This window comes from Austrofundulus limnaeus, unplaced genomic scaffold (assembly GCF_001266775.1).
Source record: "Austrofundulus limnaeus strain Quisiro unplaced genomic scaffold, Austrofundulus_limnaeus-1.0 Scaffold72, whole genome shotgun sequence".
Lineage (NCBI taxonomy): Eukaryota > Metazoa > Chordata > Actinopteri > Cyprinodontiformes > Rivulidae > Austrofundulus > Austrofundulus limnaeus.
In genome coordinates, this window is record NW_013952474.1 from 1,230,166 (window position 1) to 1,248,858 (window position 18,693).

The following is an 18,693-nucleotide window of genomic DNA, read 5'->3' on the forward strand; positions in this document are numbered from 1 at the left end:
GTGTGTGTGTGTGTGTGTGACAGCAGAGGATAAACAGAGCCACACAGAGCAGGGTGTGTCCTCCGCCTGCCACAGTCCAAACCCTCAATGGGCATCTGTGCTCCCAGTCTGCTGCCTAAAACTGGACATTCTTTCTCTCACACACACACGTTGTATTTTCTATCCTTTTGGGGACTTTACATTGACTTCCATTAATTTTCCAGTCATTTCTGTACCCTAACCCTGGCCCTCTACCCTAAAGACCTAAACCTTATCACCCTAGTACATACCTGACCCTAAATCTAGCCTAAACTCAATTTTCACCTTGGTCCTACACCTAACCCCTCACCACCCAAAATCAGCATCTGTACCCATGGGAACCAAGCTTTGTTCCCCATGAGGAGCATTCGGTCCCCACAAGGCTGTGTTTTTCTAAAATATGTTCCCCATGATGTAGCAAATACGTATACACACACAGACACTTATTCAGTGTCTGACTCCTGTGAAGCTGCTGGAATAAACGAATCTTCAAATGATTCTTCTGTAACAATCAGAATATTTATAATCCTAAATTATAAACTGTTTGTAGTTTTGGATCTGAACCGAGCTTCTTCTTYCGGTGTTGATTTACGGTAACTCTGACAAAAGACCCATTCTCCCAGAAGAGTCTTTTATTCTCGTTTAGCTTCTGCTGTTTCCCAGATGTCTCTCTCTGGTGCTCACAGTGCAGGTTTCACTCGTCTGCTCCATCAGATCCATGCAGACTTCCTGCTTCGGTTTTTGGCTGATTTTCCTCTCTGACACGCAGGCAGAACCCGACGCTCTTCCACTCTTTTGCCAAATGAACTCACTGCTTTGAGAAACAACTGTTTAAGCCCAGGTTYGAACCTCAGATCCAGGAGGATCAGTGAGGGTTCTGTCCTGACCGTGGAACACAGGGTCATCTCTTCACCCGCTTTGTGGTCCTTGAGGGGTCACAGGACTCTGCCCAACCAGTCTACATGTGTTTTGTGGAATGAACGTGTTCCTCAAGATACACTGAGGTCATGGTTCTTGGTCTGAAAAGGATTGGAAGTGAGGATGTACGTCTAGTGGAGGACTTTAAAGTATCTCAGGGTTTGGTTCACAGTGAACAAAGAATGTGAGGTCTACAGATGGATCAGTGTGGCTTTCAGAGACTCGTGTCGATCCATCGYGTTTCAGAGCTGAGGTGTAAAGAGAGTCTTTTTTTAAACTCAGATCCAGGAGGTCCAAATGAGTTTTCTCTGCAGGGTAGCTGGACTCTCCCTTAGAGACAGTCTGAAGAGTTCAGTTTTCCAGGAGAGACTCAGAGTAGAGCTGTTCCTCCACATCCAGAGGAACCAGCTGAGGTGGTTCATCTGGTAAGGAGGACCTCTGGACGCCTCCTTAGGGAGCAGGCTTTTAGGTAGGATTTCAGGGGAGGGTGTTGACACTTTAAGCTGAGCCAATCCCAMGCCCACCCCTTAACTTTACACAAGCTTACGAAATTTACGTAGGTGAAAGAAGTTGCGACCGGACCAGAGAAATAACAGCTACTAAAGCTGTTACACCTTTACCCATCTCCTCTATCCAAGCCAGCACAATTTATTCTTTATTAATCTTCCTTTGGCTTCACAAAGTAACGCTGTCAACCCCTTCACCACTTTTGAAGCTCACAGAAGCTTACAAAATTTATGGAGAGGAAAAAGTTATATATGGCTGAGACTGAAAGCATCCCACAACAACTGATACTGAAGCTGTAACATCGCTATCCACTTCCTCTATCCAGGTCGGTTCAAGTTATTCTTTGTCTCTTCCTCTGGCTTCATAAAATGATTGCGGTCATCCCTCCGCCGCTTACGTAGTGTATGGAAGTTTATAAAATTTATCTAGAGTAAAAATAAACAAACTTTTGACCGACCAAAAATGGACGGGGTGTCCAAAGATGTTACCAGCTGAAAGAGGGTGTCATAAAACAGAACAGACTCCAGCTAAAATGACTGCCAGGGAGGTGTTCTGGACACGTCCAACTGGGAGGAGACCCCAATGATGTCCCAGGACCCAGACTGTCTCTCAGCTGGTCTGGGAACACCTTGGAGTCCTCCCAGAAGAGCTGGAAGAGGTGGCTGTGGAAAGAGAGGTCTGGACCTCCTTGATCAATCTGCTGCCCCTGAGTCCTGACTCTGGACCAAGAGGATGAATGGATTAGGGGGAAAAAAAAACACAAAACATTAATCCTGTTTTTAATCAATCATTTTTATCTTTATCTTTCACTTTTCATYACATCTCATCTGTGTTCTTCTCAAAACGTCACAGATGAAATACACTTTTAGTTTTAGTCTCACAGCATTTGTCCACAAAGTTCATTAATCGTGTTTCCCTCTTTCCTCCTGGCTCCTCATCCTTGATCCTTCGTTCCTCAGAGGGATCCAGACTACTTCAAGATCTGGCTGGAGATCTTCATCGGCTCGTATGAGCAGTGCCTCGATGTGGACTTTGAGAAGCCTCTGTCAAGGTGAAAATACAAGCTGCATTCATATCAATTCATTGTTTTAGAACAAACTAAACCTGAGGGAGGTCTGGGTTTCTCTCCAATACACCGAGACATTAATACCTAATGGGACATCTTGTGTACTTGCCTCTCCGTGTTCCCAGACCTGACGAGGTCCCGCCCGTGTTGTCGCTCCTGCCCGACAACATCCTGCAGGTTCTGCGCCACCAGCTGCTGCAGTGCGTCCAAAAGGCCTCTGATGGTTTGGAGCCTGAGCAGCAGCATCTGGCTCTGCTGCTGCTGAAGTTCCTCATCATCATCTGCAGGTCAGGATAGAAGAAACTTTAAAACATCATCAAGATTCTGTTTCATCGGTGAGTTTGCTTTTGTATTTGAACTGTTTTCTTTTAAAGGAACCTGTCTAATGTTGAGGAGATTGGCACATGCTCCTACATCAATCACATCATCACCATGACAACACTGTACATCCAACAGGTAGGACTCCTCTTTTTACCCTCATCCTGCACCACGTACGGTTTTACATAAATCCCCCTCATGTGTGGCGTTTCAGCTGAAGAGCAGGACCAAAGAGAAGGAGCTGATGGACCAGAGTCAGGCGGAAGACTTCGTCCGTCACTCACTGGCGTTCTGCGAGAGCCTCTACGACCCGTACCACAACTGGAGGCATCGGACACGAGGGTAACAGCACACCGTTTCTTTGTTGAAGACATCTAGTGGTAGTATTAGGCATTAATTGCTAAACATTTGATACCATCATGAAAATGTAATAATCATATATACACATAAGTAATTAGATGTTTTTATGTGTCACAAACAACTTTTAGTAGAATAGAGAAATAACATAAGTCTACCCTGTGACAGTAGTCAGAGATCACTTCAGTAACAACATGACAAATTAAAAAGTTGAACACCCTCAACTCATTTATGATCGACAAGTGTTTCAGCAGCATAACCTAAAACCAAGTGTTTCACTCTGAGCTTTCATTTTACTTCTGTTCCTTTAGGGAGCAGCTGGGTACGGTGGAGAGGAGCAGGCAGAAGTACAAGGCGGCACCTCTCACCGTTGAGTTTGTTCCTTTCTTCTATCGTAAGTCTTCCAACTTTGAGCTGCTTTTAAATGCTTCATTATAACACTGTGAAACCATATATATATATTTATTTATTTATTTATAATTTTCTTTCTTGTACCTCGTATACAATAGCTTCCCCATCCTCTTTTGGTCTTCATGAATGTGAGGAACTATGACTTCCTCTAACTCTGGTCCAGTCCACGCATTATGATCATATATATCATGAACTTCTAGCTTTCAGTAGTTCATTTGGACGGTTCTTTTTCCAGGTTGAACAATTACACAACATACAACTTCAATAATTTTAAAAAACAAAAACTGGGTGCACGAGTTTTAAAATTACTGTGGATTTTCTTGTATTTCCCCTCGGTTGAAGTTGTGATGAATATTTTAATTATTAAATGCTTCGGTGGAATTCTGTCTGGATATTTGACTCTTCTTCTTGGAAGAATTGATTGAGTACATTTAAGCTGATTGGTTTCATGGCTCTATTAAGCACCACCCACAATTAATTAATTCCAGTTCTGATGGGGTTTTGGGATCATTGTCCTGTTAGAATGCAACTATGTCCAAGTTTTACCCATCCAGGTGTTTGTTTGGCACCACAACATGATGCTACCACCACCATGCTGAACACCACTTAGTGTTCTTAGGTCTTTCTTGTAATTATGACAAGTAGCTCCAATCTGTCTCTTATGTCACCATAAAACTTTTCTCCCGAAGGTGTTTGGCTTGTTCATGTGGGTTTTAGTCAAGCTTGAAGGTTTCTCAGTCAGAGCAAGGCCCTATGTCTTGGTCCTCCCAGACCACAGTTATGTAAAACTGGCCCAGTCTGGACAGAAGTTTCCAGTACATGGCAGGCTTGAGCCTTGGTGGTTTCTGAACATCCATACCAATTTCCCTGCCTTTGAGAGTGCTGGTCAATTCAACAAGTGCTGTCAAACACTTATCAAACTGCCAGCTGCAGTCGATTATGATCACTAACAAGAAGGTAATCCATAGTTCTTGTGTGACGTCACACATCTAGACACTCTGTTGCTGCCGTCTTGATCGGCAAACAACAGCTTCACTTATTAAAGATCTGACAATCGAGACAGAAATACTTTTAAAAGAGGTTTAAATTTCCAGTTTAAATTTATGACTTGTAAGTGAGAAACTCCTACTTCACAGTACAATTGCAGGAAAATTAGCTGTCAAAAATGCAGTGGAATAGAGATTTTACACTGCAACTTTCACCAGCTGCTGTCTACTTTTAAACCCTGAGCACCTCCACCTCGCAGTGGGGTGCCATTGTTTTGCGGGTAAAATAATCAACATTCATGATGTGAGACATAGTTTATGGTCAATGCTGGCTTTAAAGCAGTTTATTTTAAGACATTAATACATCTTTGAAGCTCTTGCCGGCCACATAAAATGTGAGCTTTGAGTTTGACACAAATGGTGTAGATGCTTTTTGTCTACACTAAACAATTTAGTTGTAATAGGAGACAGGAGGCAACATGTTTGCAGCATTTCCTCTTTTTTCACCTCWTAGCGGTCAATCCTTACAGTACAGTAGGTTCAAATACCTGGRTTTACTTTGTTTTGAAACCACTATTGACCACCAGGAATGTATAACGACACTATTCATTCTTGAACTTAAGAACATATTTAGATGAATGTAAGTATTTRCCTGAGTTTGTAGCTATAGTTCTAACCCTCTTTAAAACAAAAATACGCAATAAATTCAAACTACTGATATAGTAGGATGCATAACCATTGAATCTGGGAAAAGACTGGTTCAAATACATCATTAAAAGCGCCAAAAATCTTCATAGTCCTTCTTCCGATGAGCAGACATAAACTTGCTATATTTACTGCTTCATCAGTGGTTTTTTGGTTGTGGCTGATGGGCGCAGATGGCCTCGTCTTCTCCTTTTAATTGACCCAACGAGCACTGATGAGAAATCGATGGTCCGCTGCAACGAAGGACATCTCTCAGCTCCCGTCTTTCCACTCCTTCCTTCTCTTCTTTTCCTCTTCGTGTCTCGTTGAATCCACTCTTTGTTTCTTCAGTCTGTCAGCCAGGCGTTGAGATGAGCAGATAGTGAATGGCACTTCAGCCACGCCGGCGGCCATTTTGAACAAACAGTCCTTTCTCTCCTGTGTGAGTGTGGCTGCTCTCAAAGATGTATTTATTTGTTTTGCAGACAAATATGATTTTTTTTTGTTAGGATATTGTTGAAAACCAGACTATTTAAGTGTACAGTATTGTTGAAACTTGGTGGTTTAAGACAAAGAATGCAGACATTATGGAGCCAAATTGGCAGAGTTTTTCTTCTCAGATGTGTTGACAGATGGGTTAATGGATGACTCGGTCCATCGTGACCCAAAGGTTAACAGCCACATGCCTGAGTGTATTTGTGTTCAKTGTGGGATATCTTCTCCTTTCTCTGCTGCTATTTTATTGACTCTCCTTGTGTGACGAGTCAAATAAATGTGTCTTTTTGTACGCTGTCATAAAGACACGAGTTATGTTTGCAGGTAAAATGATTTGTGCCTTTTGTTTCAGAGTGTTTCCAGGAGAGCGAACACCTGAAGGAAAGTCTCAAATGCTGCCTGCTGCACTTGTTTGGAGCCATAGTAGCTGGTGATCAGGTGAGCCTCAGCTTGACCTGGAGCTCCTCAATAACTATTACTGCTTTATTTATAAAGCACTTAAAAACAGATCATTTAAAGAATAAACTCAATAAAAACTGTTACAACAAAAAGATCAGTAAAAACAAAAACAGAAATTAAATAAGCAAAAGCAAGTCTCAGCTTGTCTGATATTAAATTGAAGGTCATTCTGTAAAAGTTCTGTCCGCTCTGAGCCTCCATTTGGACGTCAGTACTTCCAGGAGCAGCCGATCAGCTGACCTGAGTACAAGAGCCAGACCTTTTAAAGGTTTAAAAACAAATAAAAGAAACTTAAAGTGAATTACCAGGCAGCCAGTGGAGTAAAACCAGGGTCCTACAGAATCCTCTCAGGGACCAAACACCATTGCTTCAGTTTTTCTGTCATTAAAATTCAAGAAATTTAGGAAAATCCAGGCTTTGTTGTCTACATGACACAACAGAWGTGGCTGAACGGAGAGCGAATCTTTCTTTTTCAGAGGTGTATAAATCAGAGCATCATCAACATAATGATAAATAAATATCCCGTGCTTCCTGAGTATTCAGTACAGACGCAGTAGTGCTGGGCGATATGACCAAAATTTTATATCACATTATTTTCAACATTTACACCAGTTTCACAGTATATCACGATATTTTTCTTTTCATCACAGGTCAGCTGATAATAAAATGTACAAACACTGCTTATTAACTTTTTTCTTTTACTGTACCTCTGTCTGTGTCGCTGTTTCCCTCCTCTAAACGTCTTTTCTTCTCCTCATTGTTGGAGACAGTAGTAATGCATTTTGGTCCGGTCGTGAAGGAGGAGGGTTAAGAAAAGATTATTATTGGGTCTATTGTTTTATGTTATTTAATAAAGATTAACAGCACAACTCACCTTGCACACCAGTCAGTCAATTCCACTACAAAACGTTTTACCCCCGGTTTTTCACAATAGAATTACTCTAAACTCTCCATGCGTCTCCATGTCTCCATATTAAAGTCGCGTTATATCTAACCATGCATGTCACTGAAGAGGTGTTTACTAGATTCAGCGACGGTGAAAACTGGATGTTTTTTTTTTWACTTCAGCCAATATAGGAAGCGGAATCGCCAGCCGCCACTGCAACAATAACATTAGCATGCTAACGCATATAGCGGTGCAGCGAGGAAAAGTGTCCCCCGGGAAACAGTGGCCGCGACGAAACGTTCCGCACTTGTTCAGGCTATTTAAACCGGTATGTCGGTATTCAGAAAATTCATATCATAACAAAAATAAAAAACGGTACTCAGTACGAACCTGTATACTGTCCAGCACTAAAGACGCAGGTAAAGGGGAAAAATAAAATAAAACAGGACCAAAGATTGAGCCCTGTGGAACCCCAAAAGACGCACATGGTTCTTTTCACCAAATATGATCTAAACCAGTTAAGTGTGACCACAGACACCAAAAGACAATAAAATGTGTGAAATCATTACCATACGAATATCATCATCATTTGGTAATTTTTCTCAGATTTTAGTGAGACAGGTTTATGAAATGTGTAATTTTTCCAGTTTTCAAAATGATTTTCAAAGCTTCCTACATTTTCTTCTGCTTTCAAAGAAAAGATAAGCTTATATTTATTTTATACCACCACTTAATTTAGTTTAAATGTCTCCCCCCTATTCTCTTGTCCTCTGCCAGAGGAATGCTCTGCTTGCCATCTCTCCAGCCACCATGGAGGTGTTGATGCGGGTGCTGGCGGACAGCTACACGGGCAGCAGGTCCTCGGAYGAGGCGGAGGACTGGGACAGCGAGGCCGTCAGTCCGATGGCGCTGCTGACCCTGGGCTGCCTGCGGGAGGTGGTGCAGTGCCTCCTGGCCTCCAGCTCCGACCAGCGGCAGGTGGAGATCGTCTCCGTTCTAGAAAATTACTTCAAGCTGCTCAACTCGGACCCAGCAGCTGTCATTTCTGCCCGACAGCAGCAGCAGCAAGCCAAAGGCCGAGTTCCCGCTCTGGGCCGACACTGGGAGTGTCGATTTGTGGCGCTGCAAGTCCACATGTTGGGTAAAGTCTTAACTGAAACCAGAACTCTGAGTGATTTTATTTAAGTCTTGTGTTGATATCTTGTTTTTCACCCTTCAGACACGATCAGGGACATGTTCCTGTGTTCGGACAGGCCGGTTCTACAAGCCATCTTTCTCAACAGTAACTGTTTTGAGCATCTGATACGACTTCTGCAGAACAGCAAGGTAAGAACCAGAGCTGCCTCTCCAATCCGATCCGGTCTTTCATAATTATGAGCTCAGAATGCAGAACAATCCAGCCTTTGTCTTTACTTATCAGTTATACTCGACAAGTCTCCTGTGGCTAAATCTATGACACAAAGGTTCTTTTATACCCCAACAGGAAGTGCAGTTTTGTTTTTTAACCATTTAAAATCTAATATAAATGATAGAAATGCATCAGTTCATCAACAGGTGAACAAAATTGGACAACGTTCTGTTTGACCAGTGGACATCAAATCAAATGTTAAAATTTCTTTCTTTTTTTTTTTCTGTGTTCACACAAATTAGGTTGATTTAAAGGTTATAGTAATAAACAGCAACAACAAAAAATATTTAACAATCTATCACAGAAAAACAGTAAAATATTGTCTATTTTCCTCTAACATATTCAGGAAGCTGATGAATTTTATTTGAAACTGAATCTGTAGAAGAAAAGAAGGTCAAGGAACTTAGACTTGTCTTAAAAAGGAAATAAATCATAGTATTTTTTAACGCTGGGGTTAGAGAGGACAGGAGAGAGACACAATCACAGAATAACTGATGGTCCTATGGTCCAGTAGTTCCTATAGTCCAGTGTTTTTCTATGGTTCAGGTGCAGTCTGTATGGGAAGACAGACTAAGCAGGTTAATGATAGAAATAAATTCAAACGTAAAGACAAGAGCAAACTGATGAAATGTGGTCAGTTTGTGCTCCAGCAGTCTAAGGCTATTTTAACAAAACTAAGGGGATAGCTCAGGAAACCCAAACCAACTGTAACTTTAGGATTTATCAAAAAAGAAAAGTCTGTAGTCTTAAAAGTAGACAGCCTCACGGACAGAAACTGGAAGTTGGTTCCACAAGAGAGGAGCTTGATAACTGAAAGCTCTGCCTCCCATTCTACTTTTAGAAACTCCAGGAACCACAAGTAAACCTGCAGTCTGAGAGCGAAGTGCACTGTTTGTAAAGTTTGGTGTATATATATGATGTTTAATATATGATGGAGATTGGTTGTTGAGAGCTTTGTATGTTTAGATTTTACATTTTAATCTGAATTTGACAGAAAGAAAAGTTAAAACTGGAGAAATGATTTCTCACCTCTCAACTAAAGAATTTAAGGTAACATCTTGCAAAATCCACTTTTTAGCTGTTTAATACATTTTGTTGTTTTCTTTGAGTCTCTAGGATTGCAGAAAAGTTTAGATTAGTCTCTCCAAGTGCTGCAAAGATGTCTTTATACACTGTTGGGGTCATATTTTTCAACCTGTTTAGTTTTCTCTATTTTCTATGAAGTTTTCTGAACTATTACATCASAGTTTTTGCGATAGAACTTTTAAAGAAGGTCTGGGCTTTTCAGCTATAGTTTCATGTCCTCGTTGTCCTCTGGCTCTTAGTCAGACTCTGGCTTCAACATATAAGGCTGGATGTAGAAGTCTTCTGTTGTTGACATCTTTAATTAATTTGTAAATAAAATGTTTTTATGCTGCTAGATTGATGTAAACCCCTCTATCAAACTGGAATAGACCACTCTGGAAGTGCCTCCTCTGAATTTAAAGAGACAGCGTCAAAACAAGGCTRGTAAAGTTATAATAAGGAGGAATTCAGACCAAATCATTGCAGTTCCACTTATATAGACCCCAACTGAAGGATTTTCATGTGCGAAAAGAAGGATTTAAAAGCATGAAATGTCTCCTTTAATAAAAACAAAACCTAAAAAAGCACTCAGATAATGAAGAATGATGATAATCCAGCCTAGAAGGGTTAAATGTTTTGTTGTGTTGTTGATTTTTGGGACAGTATATTCTTAGTAATGTTTAATAAGTGGAAGAAGGACGAATGAAAAATGAACTGTAATTTGGATATTTTGTCCATTTCTGGTCTGTCCACAGCAGCATTTCAGAGTTTGTGTGACACAAAGCTGTTTTGTCCACATTGCATGTTTAACTTCCTCACAGCAACACATTTTGTAAAGGGTCATGGCTTTTTAACCTCACACCTTCTGCTCCACTCACGACATCCTTCCTCCCTTCCTCCCGATGCACCGTCCTCTCGTCTCCGTGTCCTCCTTCTCTCGACTTCCTCCCACCTCTCACCGTTGAGTTGACGTGTTGCCTGTTGTGTGTCAGCTGGTTAACGCTAGGTGCACCGCGGCAGACAAGGACCAGAAAGATATAACCAACAACAGGTTACAGACAGGAGAGGGAGACGCTCAGGTACCAACGATAAAGCCTCACCCGTGTCATTCACCTTACCTGTCCTACCAAACCCAACCCTTCACCTCACCCGAGTCACTTCACAGCAAGACCCTTCTACTGTTGCTTCTAAAAATAAACAGTTTTTTAACTGGGGTTGTACGGGGAGGCCATGTTTGGAGGAGRAACATTTAATTCTGGTCTTGCTGTTGAATGACTTCTTTGCTTTTTATTTTCGAATCTTTTTGTCATTTTCAGTCTCCTCACTCTTCCCAGGCTCTCTTTGCTCACTTTGCACATTCTCCTGATTTCCTGCGGTACACTCTGGGTTCATCTGGAATGTTGTCACGAGTTCTGATGTTTGATGTGATCTGGACTGAGGGTGGTATCTTACTAGGTTCTGACTGTTGGTGACTAGTTTGGGATAGAAAATTGCGAGTAAATCCCTGTCCATCATCTTTCTCTTGGTCGAGAGTCAGGTCTCTGGTGCAGCAGCTTGAAAGAGGCCTCTCTTTCCACAGCCACCTCTTCCAGCTGTTCTGGGAAGTCTCCAAGGTGTTCCTAGACAAGCTGAGAGACAGTCCCTCCAGAGTGTCCTGGGTCTTCCCCAAGGGTCTCCTACCAGTTGGACATGTCCAGAACACCTCCCTAGGGAGGCATCCAGGGGTCCTCCTTACCAGATGAACCCCCTCAGCTGGTTCCTCTGGATTTGGAACAGTAGCTCTACTCTCTCCTGGAGAACTGAACTCCTCAGCTTGTCCAGCTACCCTGCAGAGAAAACTCATTTGGACCTCCTGAATCTGAGATCTGGTTCTTTCAGTCGCTATCCAGAGTTTGTGACCAAAGGTAGAAAATTAAAGAGAAAGTGACTTAATTATTTCTTAATATGACCATATTTCATTTTCTTTCTTCAGTGTTCTCTTAAGGTTCTAGAACTCCCTGACGGTTCTCAACAGTTCTGACACAATATTTGTTTTGCAAATATTTTCAAAGTTGTTCAAAATTCCAGAGCGAGTCCCCACGACTCCTTCCAGGAAACTGAGAATCTCTTTGAACTTTTTTAGTTGGCTTTTTTTTTTTAAACTCTTGTCACCAACAACCGCAGCCCAGTAACATACAGACTGAAGCGTTCACATTTTGGTTCTTCTCCAGCTGGTCCAAGACTCTGATTTCGAACCCTGCACTTTTACAGTTCTTCTGGTGTTTTAGCTGAAAGGTTCACCGGAACATAAAATGAGCAGGACAGAGCTGGACGGAGATGTGTTTGTGCCGTGGCTTGTTTGTTTGTTTTTATGGGATGCATGCCAAGTATGTTTAAGGTACTTGTTTGGATGTTGGTGAGCTTCCTGCTCCAGACGACGCTTCCTTTATTGTCAGTTAGAAAAAAAACAGCTGCAGCAGGAGTTTTGATGCCTGCTCATATTGTTACGACAAACAGGGTTTTAAGTTGTTGTCAATGATTTTTCTCTCACAGACTAACTGAATCAAAGTCAAAGTAGGGCTGGGTGATATGACCAGAATGATATCCTCTGATTCAGCCACTGGAGGTTTTGCAGAGACAGCAGTCTTGATGATCTTCTTCCATTTTTAACACTCTGAAAGTCCYGATGGTGAAAAGCTGAATATCCTCAATCAGGCTCAGATTCCTTCATTTAAAAAAACAAACAGCCAGTTACAGTAACTAAGCTTCATTTGTTCAATGTTATCCAGTGAAAACCAAATCACTCATGAGCAAAAGGTAATTTTTTCAGATTTGTTTGATAATTTGACATCTCCAAACACCTGCTAACTTTTATTGAGTCGTTTCTTTTGTTTCCATCAAATAAGCACCTTTAAATWGAGATCTGTGATATGTTAGAAGTGCCTGGGAAAAGCTAAACACCTGGTCAGGTTCACCCAGCAGGTTTTAAAGCTCAGATCTGATGTTTTAGCTTTGGTTTAATTTAAAATGGAACATAGTAATGCCAAAAAAATAGCCATTAAAACTTTACTTGACCCCTGCAATGAGGCCATTTTTTTTAGATACATCACCCAGCCCTAAATCAAAGGCAACAAATCAGCTCATATTTGTGATGCAATTTGTTTTAAAATCTTAAAGTGATTTTTTTTTTTGCTACAGCACATTTGATGCTTTTAATCATCTGCATGTTTGTTATTCCTTCGTAACACTCGTCTATAATAAGAAATGTTGCGCCATCTTCGCTTATTTTAACAATTACATCACAATTTTTTTTATTYCATCAGGTGTTACAAGGACGACTTGACTGCCTCGCTGTGTCCACCATCAAAGCCCTGACAACTGTGATGCATAAATCACCAGCTGCAAAGGTCATTATTGGTCWCCTGATTAGGTTCTTAATAGAAAGRCAACAGTTAGAGTYTAAATTTAAGTCTTGTAGCGAGTCGCAAGTCAGTGACCAGCGAGATTAAGTTGCTGGTATTAAACACTTAATTTTACTCCTTGTTTGCTGTTTTGCTGCTGCAGGAGGTTTTTAAGGAGAGGATCGGTTACAATCATCTGTACGAAGTTTTGATTTCACTCGGCCAGCCGTCCCGACACCTCCTCAAAGAACTAATGAACATGGTAAATAAATAGTCTCTTTGTATTTCAGGAATGTTTTCTGTCTTTGTTACAGTTTTTGTGTGTTTTTCTGTCCAGGCAGTGGAGGGCGAGCACACCTCTGTGGGAMTCCTCGGGATCAGCAACGTAGAGCCTCTGCTGCTCCTGGTCCAGTGGCTGCCCGAGCTGGACTCACCAGAACTACAGCTCTTTACGGCGGATTGGCTCCGCCTCCTGAGCTGCCTCAACCGCCAGACCCGGGCCACCTGCGTCAACGCCGCCATGGTCCTGCGAGCTCTGGCCGCTCTGGAGCACCACGAACGACTACACCGTGCCTGCTCCGAAAGCCTGTTTGGTTTGGTGGGCTCGCTGGGCTCTCAGTCCCTGAGCTCCAGAGAACTGCTTGGACTCCTGCGTCTCCTCAGGCCTACGGAGCCCAACCGGGCACATCCGTACGTTGGCCCGGCTCTGAGGGCCCTCCTGACCATGGTTCGCACGCAGGGCCTCGAGAGCGCCATGCAGTACTTTGATTTGTCGCCCAGTATGGCTGGCATCGCGGTTCCAACGGTGCAGCGCTGGCCGGGTTCTGCCTTCAGCTTCCATGCCTGGTTGTCTCTAGACCAGGACCAGCTGGGTCCGCTCAGCAAAGACAAAAGAAAGCAGCTCTACAGGTCAGAAAACATGAAATTAGAAAATTAATCAATCTTCATATCATCAGATAATTTTTTTATCAGAGGAAGTGTACGTTAAACACTTGGTTTTTCCATTCTGTGCAGTTTTTTCACCCCGGGGGGGACGGGCTTCGAGGCTTTCATCAGCTCGGCGGGGGTGCTGGTGGTGGCTGTGTGCACCAAGAAGGAGTACGTCACCGTCATGCTGCCTGACTACTGCTTCTGTGACTCTCTCTGGGTGAGTCCGCTGCTCAAAGAGAACAGAAATAARGGCTAATGAGAAGAAACAGCCGTTCGGTGTTAACGAGGCTGAATTTGGGTCTACAGCACAGCATCGGTGTGGTCCACATACCTGGGAAGAGGCCCTTTGGACAGAGTCTCGTCTACCTTTATGTGGACGGACAGCAGAAGTTATCCGCACCCCTGAAGTACCCCACTATGACAGAGGTGAGCCTCAGACTTTATTTAGATACCGGATCATGAAGCTCCACCTCAAACATTTTGTCTGTCCCMACCCCACCCGCCAGCCGTTCACCTCCTGCTGCATCGGCTCGGCGGGCCACCGCACCACCACTCCCCCTCCCTCCCAAATCCCAGACCCTCCCTTCTTTGCTGCCGCCACGCCCACCACCCGCTCCTCGCTCGGCGGCATCCTCTCGCCGCAGACCTGGGGCGGGCTCCTGGGGGGGAAGCCCGAGTCCGTGACCAAGCTGATCTCGGCGGGGACCCAGGACAGTGAGTGGGGGAGCCCGACGTCCCTGCAGGGCCAGCTCGGAAGCGTCATGGTGTTTCACGAGCCGCTGCAGCCCAATCACCTGAAGGCAATCTGCAGCGCTGGTGAGCAGCATGGAATCAGATTGCAAAATCACAAAATCTTTGGTCTCTTTACGTTTATTTTTCTTTTTTTTTTAATCCACTCAGGTCCAAACTGCATCTCTCCCTTTAAGGCCCAGGAATCAGAACTCGCTGACATTTCAACCAAACTCCTGCTGCATTACTCGCCAAAGGTAATCCTAATCTGATATAATCCACACTACAGGCAGGTGGTGCCATTTCACCAACAAGCAGCTGAGAAGTTTTGGGATTTAATCTGGATTTTTTTGTAATTGCTTTACAAGAAATAAAAGCCTAAAAATAAAGTAGAAATTCTGTTTCGGCTGTGTAGCTGTATAATTTATTAAATAGTGACACCTACTGTTCAGGAGAAGAACTGCAGCAGCACCAGTTYAAATCCAGAACCCAGTTGTTCAAAAGGTCTAACCTGGATAAAAAAATATCTGGATTTTGAACCCCCTTTTTGCTATCCAGGATCACGTAATCTGTCTTACTTTTATCCCAGTTGTTTAAAGAAAAGTTAGATTAGATCAATCTTAAATGATTTTATTGGATCCAACTTTTCAAGATTACCAAATCTGGATAATGAGTTCTCTAAATTAGACTTGATGTCGCACTGAAGGTTAGTGGGTATGTAAAACAAGTAGAATAGCCAACTTAGGGTCACTCAAAGTGTATTTATTTAAAAATAAATAAATCAGTGCAAACACCCCATTTTTATAATCTCTTCTCCAGCCATATTGTTTACACAAAAATAAAAACCAAAATATATTTCATGTGTTTTAAATTTAAAACTTCATTTTAAAATTAAAATGTTGACCTCAAAACATGCAAAAAAAATGGAGACTTTGCTTTCAGGAGAAGGATCATGTTTGGCTTTGGTTTGCTGCAGTTGGTTTAAAGCAATGGTGAATCTCTACCTCTGCTCTTTTAATGATCTTTAGGCTGTAAATAATAGGTTTACAAATAAAGTTAAAATTGTTTTTGTTTTTGTTTTTTCATTTTGACAGCTATTGAGAAGATTGTTTTATTTCTACTTCTCTACAAGTTGGCAACCCCTGGTCTAATTCASTCTGTAATTTCACCTGTAATGGAGTGAAAATCAGTGAAAAGATTAAAAAAAATCAGCAAATTAATGTAAATCTGCTACATGATTGAATTGAAAACTGAAAGGAATTTAATGTAAATCATATTTTGTTCCTGAAATTTACCCTGAATCCATTAAACTGCTGGGATCAGAATAATCCAGATTTTTTTGTATCAAAGTTATCCCAATCCCACTAAAATGTTTTCAACAGCACAAACTGAGGGTTTGATTYAGGTTAAAACCAGGATTGGATTACTTGATCTAATCCCATTTCAGAATCGGTTATTGGTTTTGAACAACCCATTTTCAAGATGTTGTCCATTTTATTATCCAAAGTCTGATTGGATTATTTTTGAACAACTGGCCTCAGAATCTTAATCTGTGAGAGAGACTTCAGAACTGGTTCTCAGTTATACCCAGTGACCTGATACTGTCTCGATCATGGGTTATGTTCTGGTTCTGGTGTTGACTAAAACCTTTTCTCTGTCAACAGGCCTGCAGAAACCCCATCTGCCTCGATCTGTCTCCAAACACGCTGCATGGACGCCTGACGGGGAGAAAAGTTGTCAACTGGGATATCAGGGTGAGTGAAAGTCCTTCATCTCCTCATGTTTGCCTTTTCTATGTCTGTCCTGAGACACAGGCCTGTCCACCTGGATAGCTGGACACCTCATGGGTCAAGGTGGCTCTCTGTTGATTGTACAGGTAGAATAGCCAACATTGGGCCACTCAAAGTTTGACGTCCTTGGCTTGTCCCTGTCTGTCCACCTATAAAGCAGTCCAGAGGAAGTTGTCCTATCTGTCCTACCATAGGACCTTCCTAACTTATGGACAAATGGGAAAACTTAGTGTGGAYTGTCTTACGGACTGTCTATAAAAGGTTGTCCTATTTGTCCATCYATAAGACAGGACAACTTACTGATTACTTTGATATTTGATATTTTACTGACAGAGTATGATGTACTGTTGGAGGTACTTTAGTTTAAACCAGGTTGGTTGTTTGAACCTGTCTCCTCTCTGGACCAGGATATGATTAACTGTGTGGGAGGCCTGCCGGTGCTTTTCCCCGTGCTGGAGCAGCTGGTCCTGATGACCCCGGACCAACAGACCAGTGATCCCACACCTGGACCTGACTCTCTAACCCCGGATGTGACCACGCCGGCTGACGGAGACTGGGTTATTCTCCCCTCTAACCGAGCTTCRGGTCAGTTCTGCTGTGAGATCTGTGAAACACCGCCTATTTATTTTTTGGTTTTCTAAACTTTCTGTGCGGTTTCAGAGGCACGCCTGGAGAAGAATTTGGTGGCCACTTTCCTTCTGGTTCTGAAACATTTTCTGCAGAGACACCAAATCAACCAGGAGATTCTGCTCCACTCACACGGTGTGGGAACTCTGGGAGCCCTGCTRCAAAAGGTCTGCAATCGTCTTATTTTACACGTTATCAAGGTTTTATGGTCCAACTATACAGGCTGTACAGTTAGAGACTCAGATCTSTGCAGATTTTTATCACCTTCATGACTCAACAGAATWCAAGTACTTCAGTTTGGGTACTTATCAACCCTGAGTACTGATGGAGTAATGAATTAGTTCTTAAACATTACAGTCAAACTTTACTGACATTACTGTCCAAATGTCATCCAAGTTTATCTTCAAGTAGCTCCAAATTACAAACTATTTTTTCCATCAGAAAGCTGAAATATGTTGAGGGGGGAAATAACTGAAAAGCTAAATCTGGCTCAGCGAAACAGAAAAAGAGCATGTTTGCTGAATTAAGCAGTAAGTAACTGAAATTATCATAAAAAGTGATAAAAGCTAAAACATTTTTCTTAAATTGCAGAAAACAGCTCAAATAAACATAAAAAGCTTAAATTAGCAGAAAGAAGGTGATAGATCGCCAAAAAATGTAATTAACAGAATAACCGAAAAAGGTAGAAAGATAGTTGAAAAAGCAGAAGAAAAACTAAAATTAACAACAAAAAAGCTGAAGGAAGCTAAAATTAGCACAAAGAAGTTAAAAAAGCAGACCTAGAACAAAAGGTAAAAAGTGCAGGTCAAGTTGAACTATTTTGAAGGATTTTAAGGATGTTGAAAACAGCTCCTTTCATTTTTACTGAAAACAAAAAAGGCTAATTATCTCAAAGAGGAAGGAGCTGAAAGTTCTGCTATAAAATTTGCTGAAATAGCACAAAAAACAAACGAGATGTATGCAGAAAAATATACAGAAGAAAAACAAATCAGTATCCTGAATGCTTTTCAGCTTTCACACATTTTTATGACAGTTTGGAGCCGTTTTGGTTATATCTTGTAAAAACACATGGGCATGGATGACTCTCAGCTACTACCACATCCAACTATACCTCACTGTTGATCAGTTAGACTGAGGTCTCTTGTCCATATTTGTTTACTTCTGAGTCAGCATGGTCACTGTAGGAGAGATCTGCGTGACCCATGGTGCCATCATCATGTCTGTTTGTCTTCACAGCTTCCTGCGGGGCAGGTGGACGTCAGCATGCTGGTGGCCATGCAGCTGCTGATCGAGCAGGTGACCTTCGAGAAGAACCAGGCACTGCTGCAGCAGTTTCACGCACATCTGCTGTTCAACTTCAACATCTGGAACAAAGGAGACTTCCCTCTCCGCATAGGTTAGACCTACGTCTGTTAAATCAGGTGCATGTGCTTATCGTGTTGTATTTATACTCTGTTCATTGTTTCTGACAGGCCACATCCAGTACATGTCCACCATCATCAAAGATAACAGGAAGCAGTTCAGGAAGAAATACGGAGTTCAGTTTCTGTTAGACGCCATTCGGCTTTATTACGGGTGAAACCTCACTTCCTGAAATGTAGATTTGTTTAGATTTTTTTCTTTACCACCAAAAATCGTAATCTGTTCTCTTTGTTTTTT

General features: G+C 42.1%; 1 protein-coding gene and 1 long non-coding RNA gene across 3 annotated transcripts in view; one reads left to right on the forward strand and one right to left on the reverse strand.

The window, feature by feature from the left end:
• Positions 1–18,693, forward strand: part of nbeal1 (neurobeachin-like 1) — a 57,033-nt gene that overhangs the window by 6,409 nt on the left and 31,931 nt on the right. Inside the window, exons 3-23 of one of the 2 annotated variants that reach the window (XM_014010695.1) lie at positions 2,403–2,494; positions 2,635–2,796; positions 2,884–2,965; positions 3,042–3,169; positions 3,496–3,578; positions 6,113–6,198; positions 7,883–8,246; positions 8,325–8,431; positions 10,571–10,657; positions 12,881–12,964; positions 13,122–13,220; positions 13,296–13,867; positions 13,973–14,105; positions 14,195–14,314; positions 14,395–14,704; positions 14,789–14,874; positions 16,282–16,371; positions 16,815–16,992; positions 17,068–17,201; positions 18,271–18,430; positions 18,507–18,609. In XM_014010695.1, coding sequence (XP_013866149.1) covers positions 2,403–2,494; positions 2,635–2,796; positions 2,884–2,965; positions 3,042–3,169; positions 3,496–3,578; positions 6,113–6,198; positions 7,883–8,246; positions 8,325–8,431; positions 10,571–10,657; positions 12,881–12,964; positions 13,122–13,220; positions 13,296–13,867; positions 13,973–14,105; positions 14,195–14,314; positions 14,395–14,704; positions 14,789–14,874; positions 16,282–16,371; positions 16,815–16,992; positions 17,068–17,201; positions 18,271–18,430; positions 18,507–18,609 — 3,260 coding nt within the window. The remainder of the gene's footprint in view (positions 1–2,402; positions 2,495–2,634; positions 2,797–2,883; positions 2,966–3,041; positions 3,170–3,495; positions 3,579–6,112; positions 6,199–7,882; positions 8,247–8,324; positions 8,432–10,570; positions 10,658–12,880; positions 12,965–13,121; positions 13,221–13,295; positions 13,868–13,972; positions 14,106–14,194; positions 14,315–14,394; positions 14,705–14,788; positions 14,875–16,281; positions 16,372–16,814; positions 16,993–17,067; positions 17,202–18,270; positions 18,431–18,506; positions 18,610–18,693) is intronic. The other variant, XM_014010696.1, reaches the window with a different exon arrangement.
• Positions 2,619–7,365, reverse strand: LOC106519152 (uncharacterized). The gene is made up of 4 exons (XR_001310408.1): positions 7,094–7,365; positions 6,927–6,972; positions 6,525–6,597; positions 2,619–2,790 (listed from the first exon to the last, which is right to left on the reverse strand). It is a non-coding gene; the product is annotated as an uncharacterized LOC106519152 (long non-coding RNA).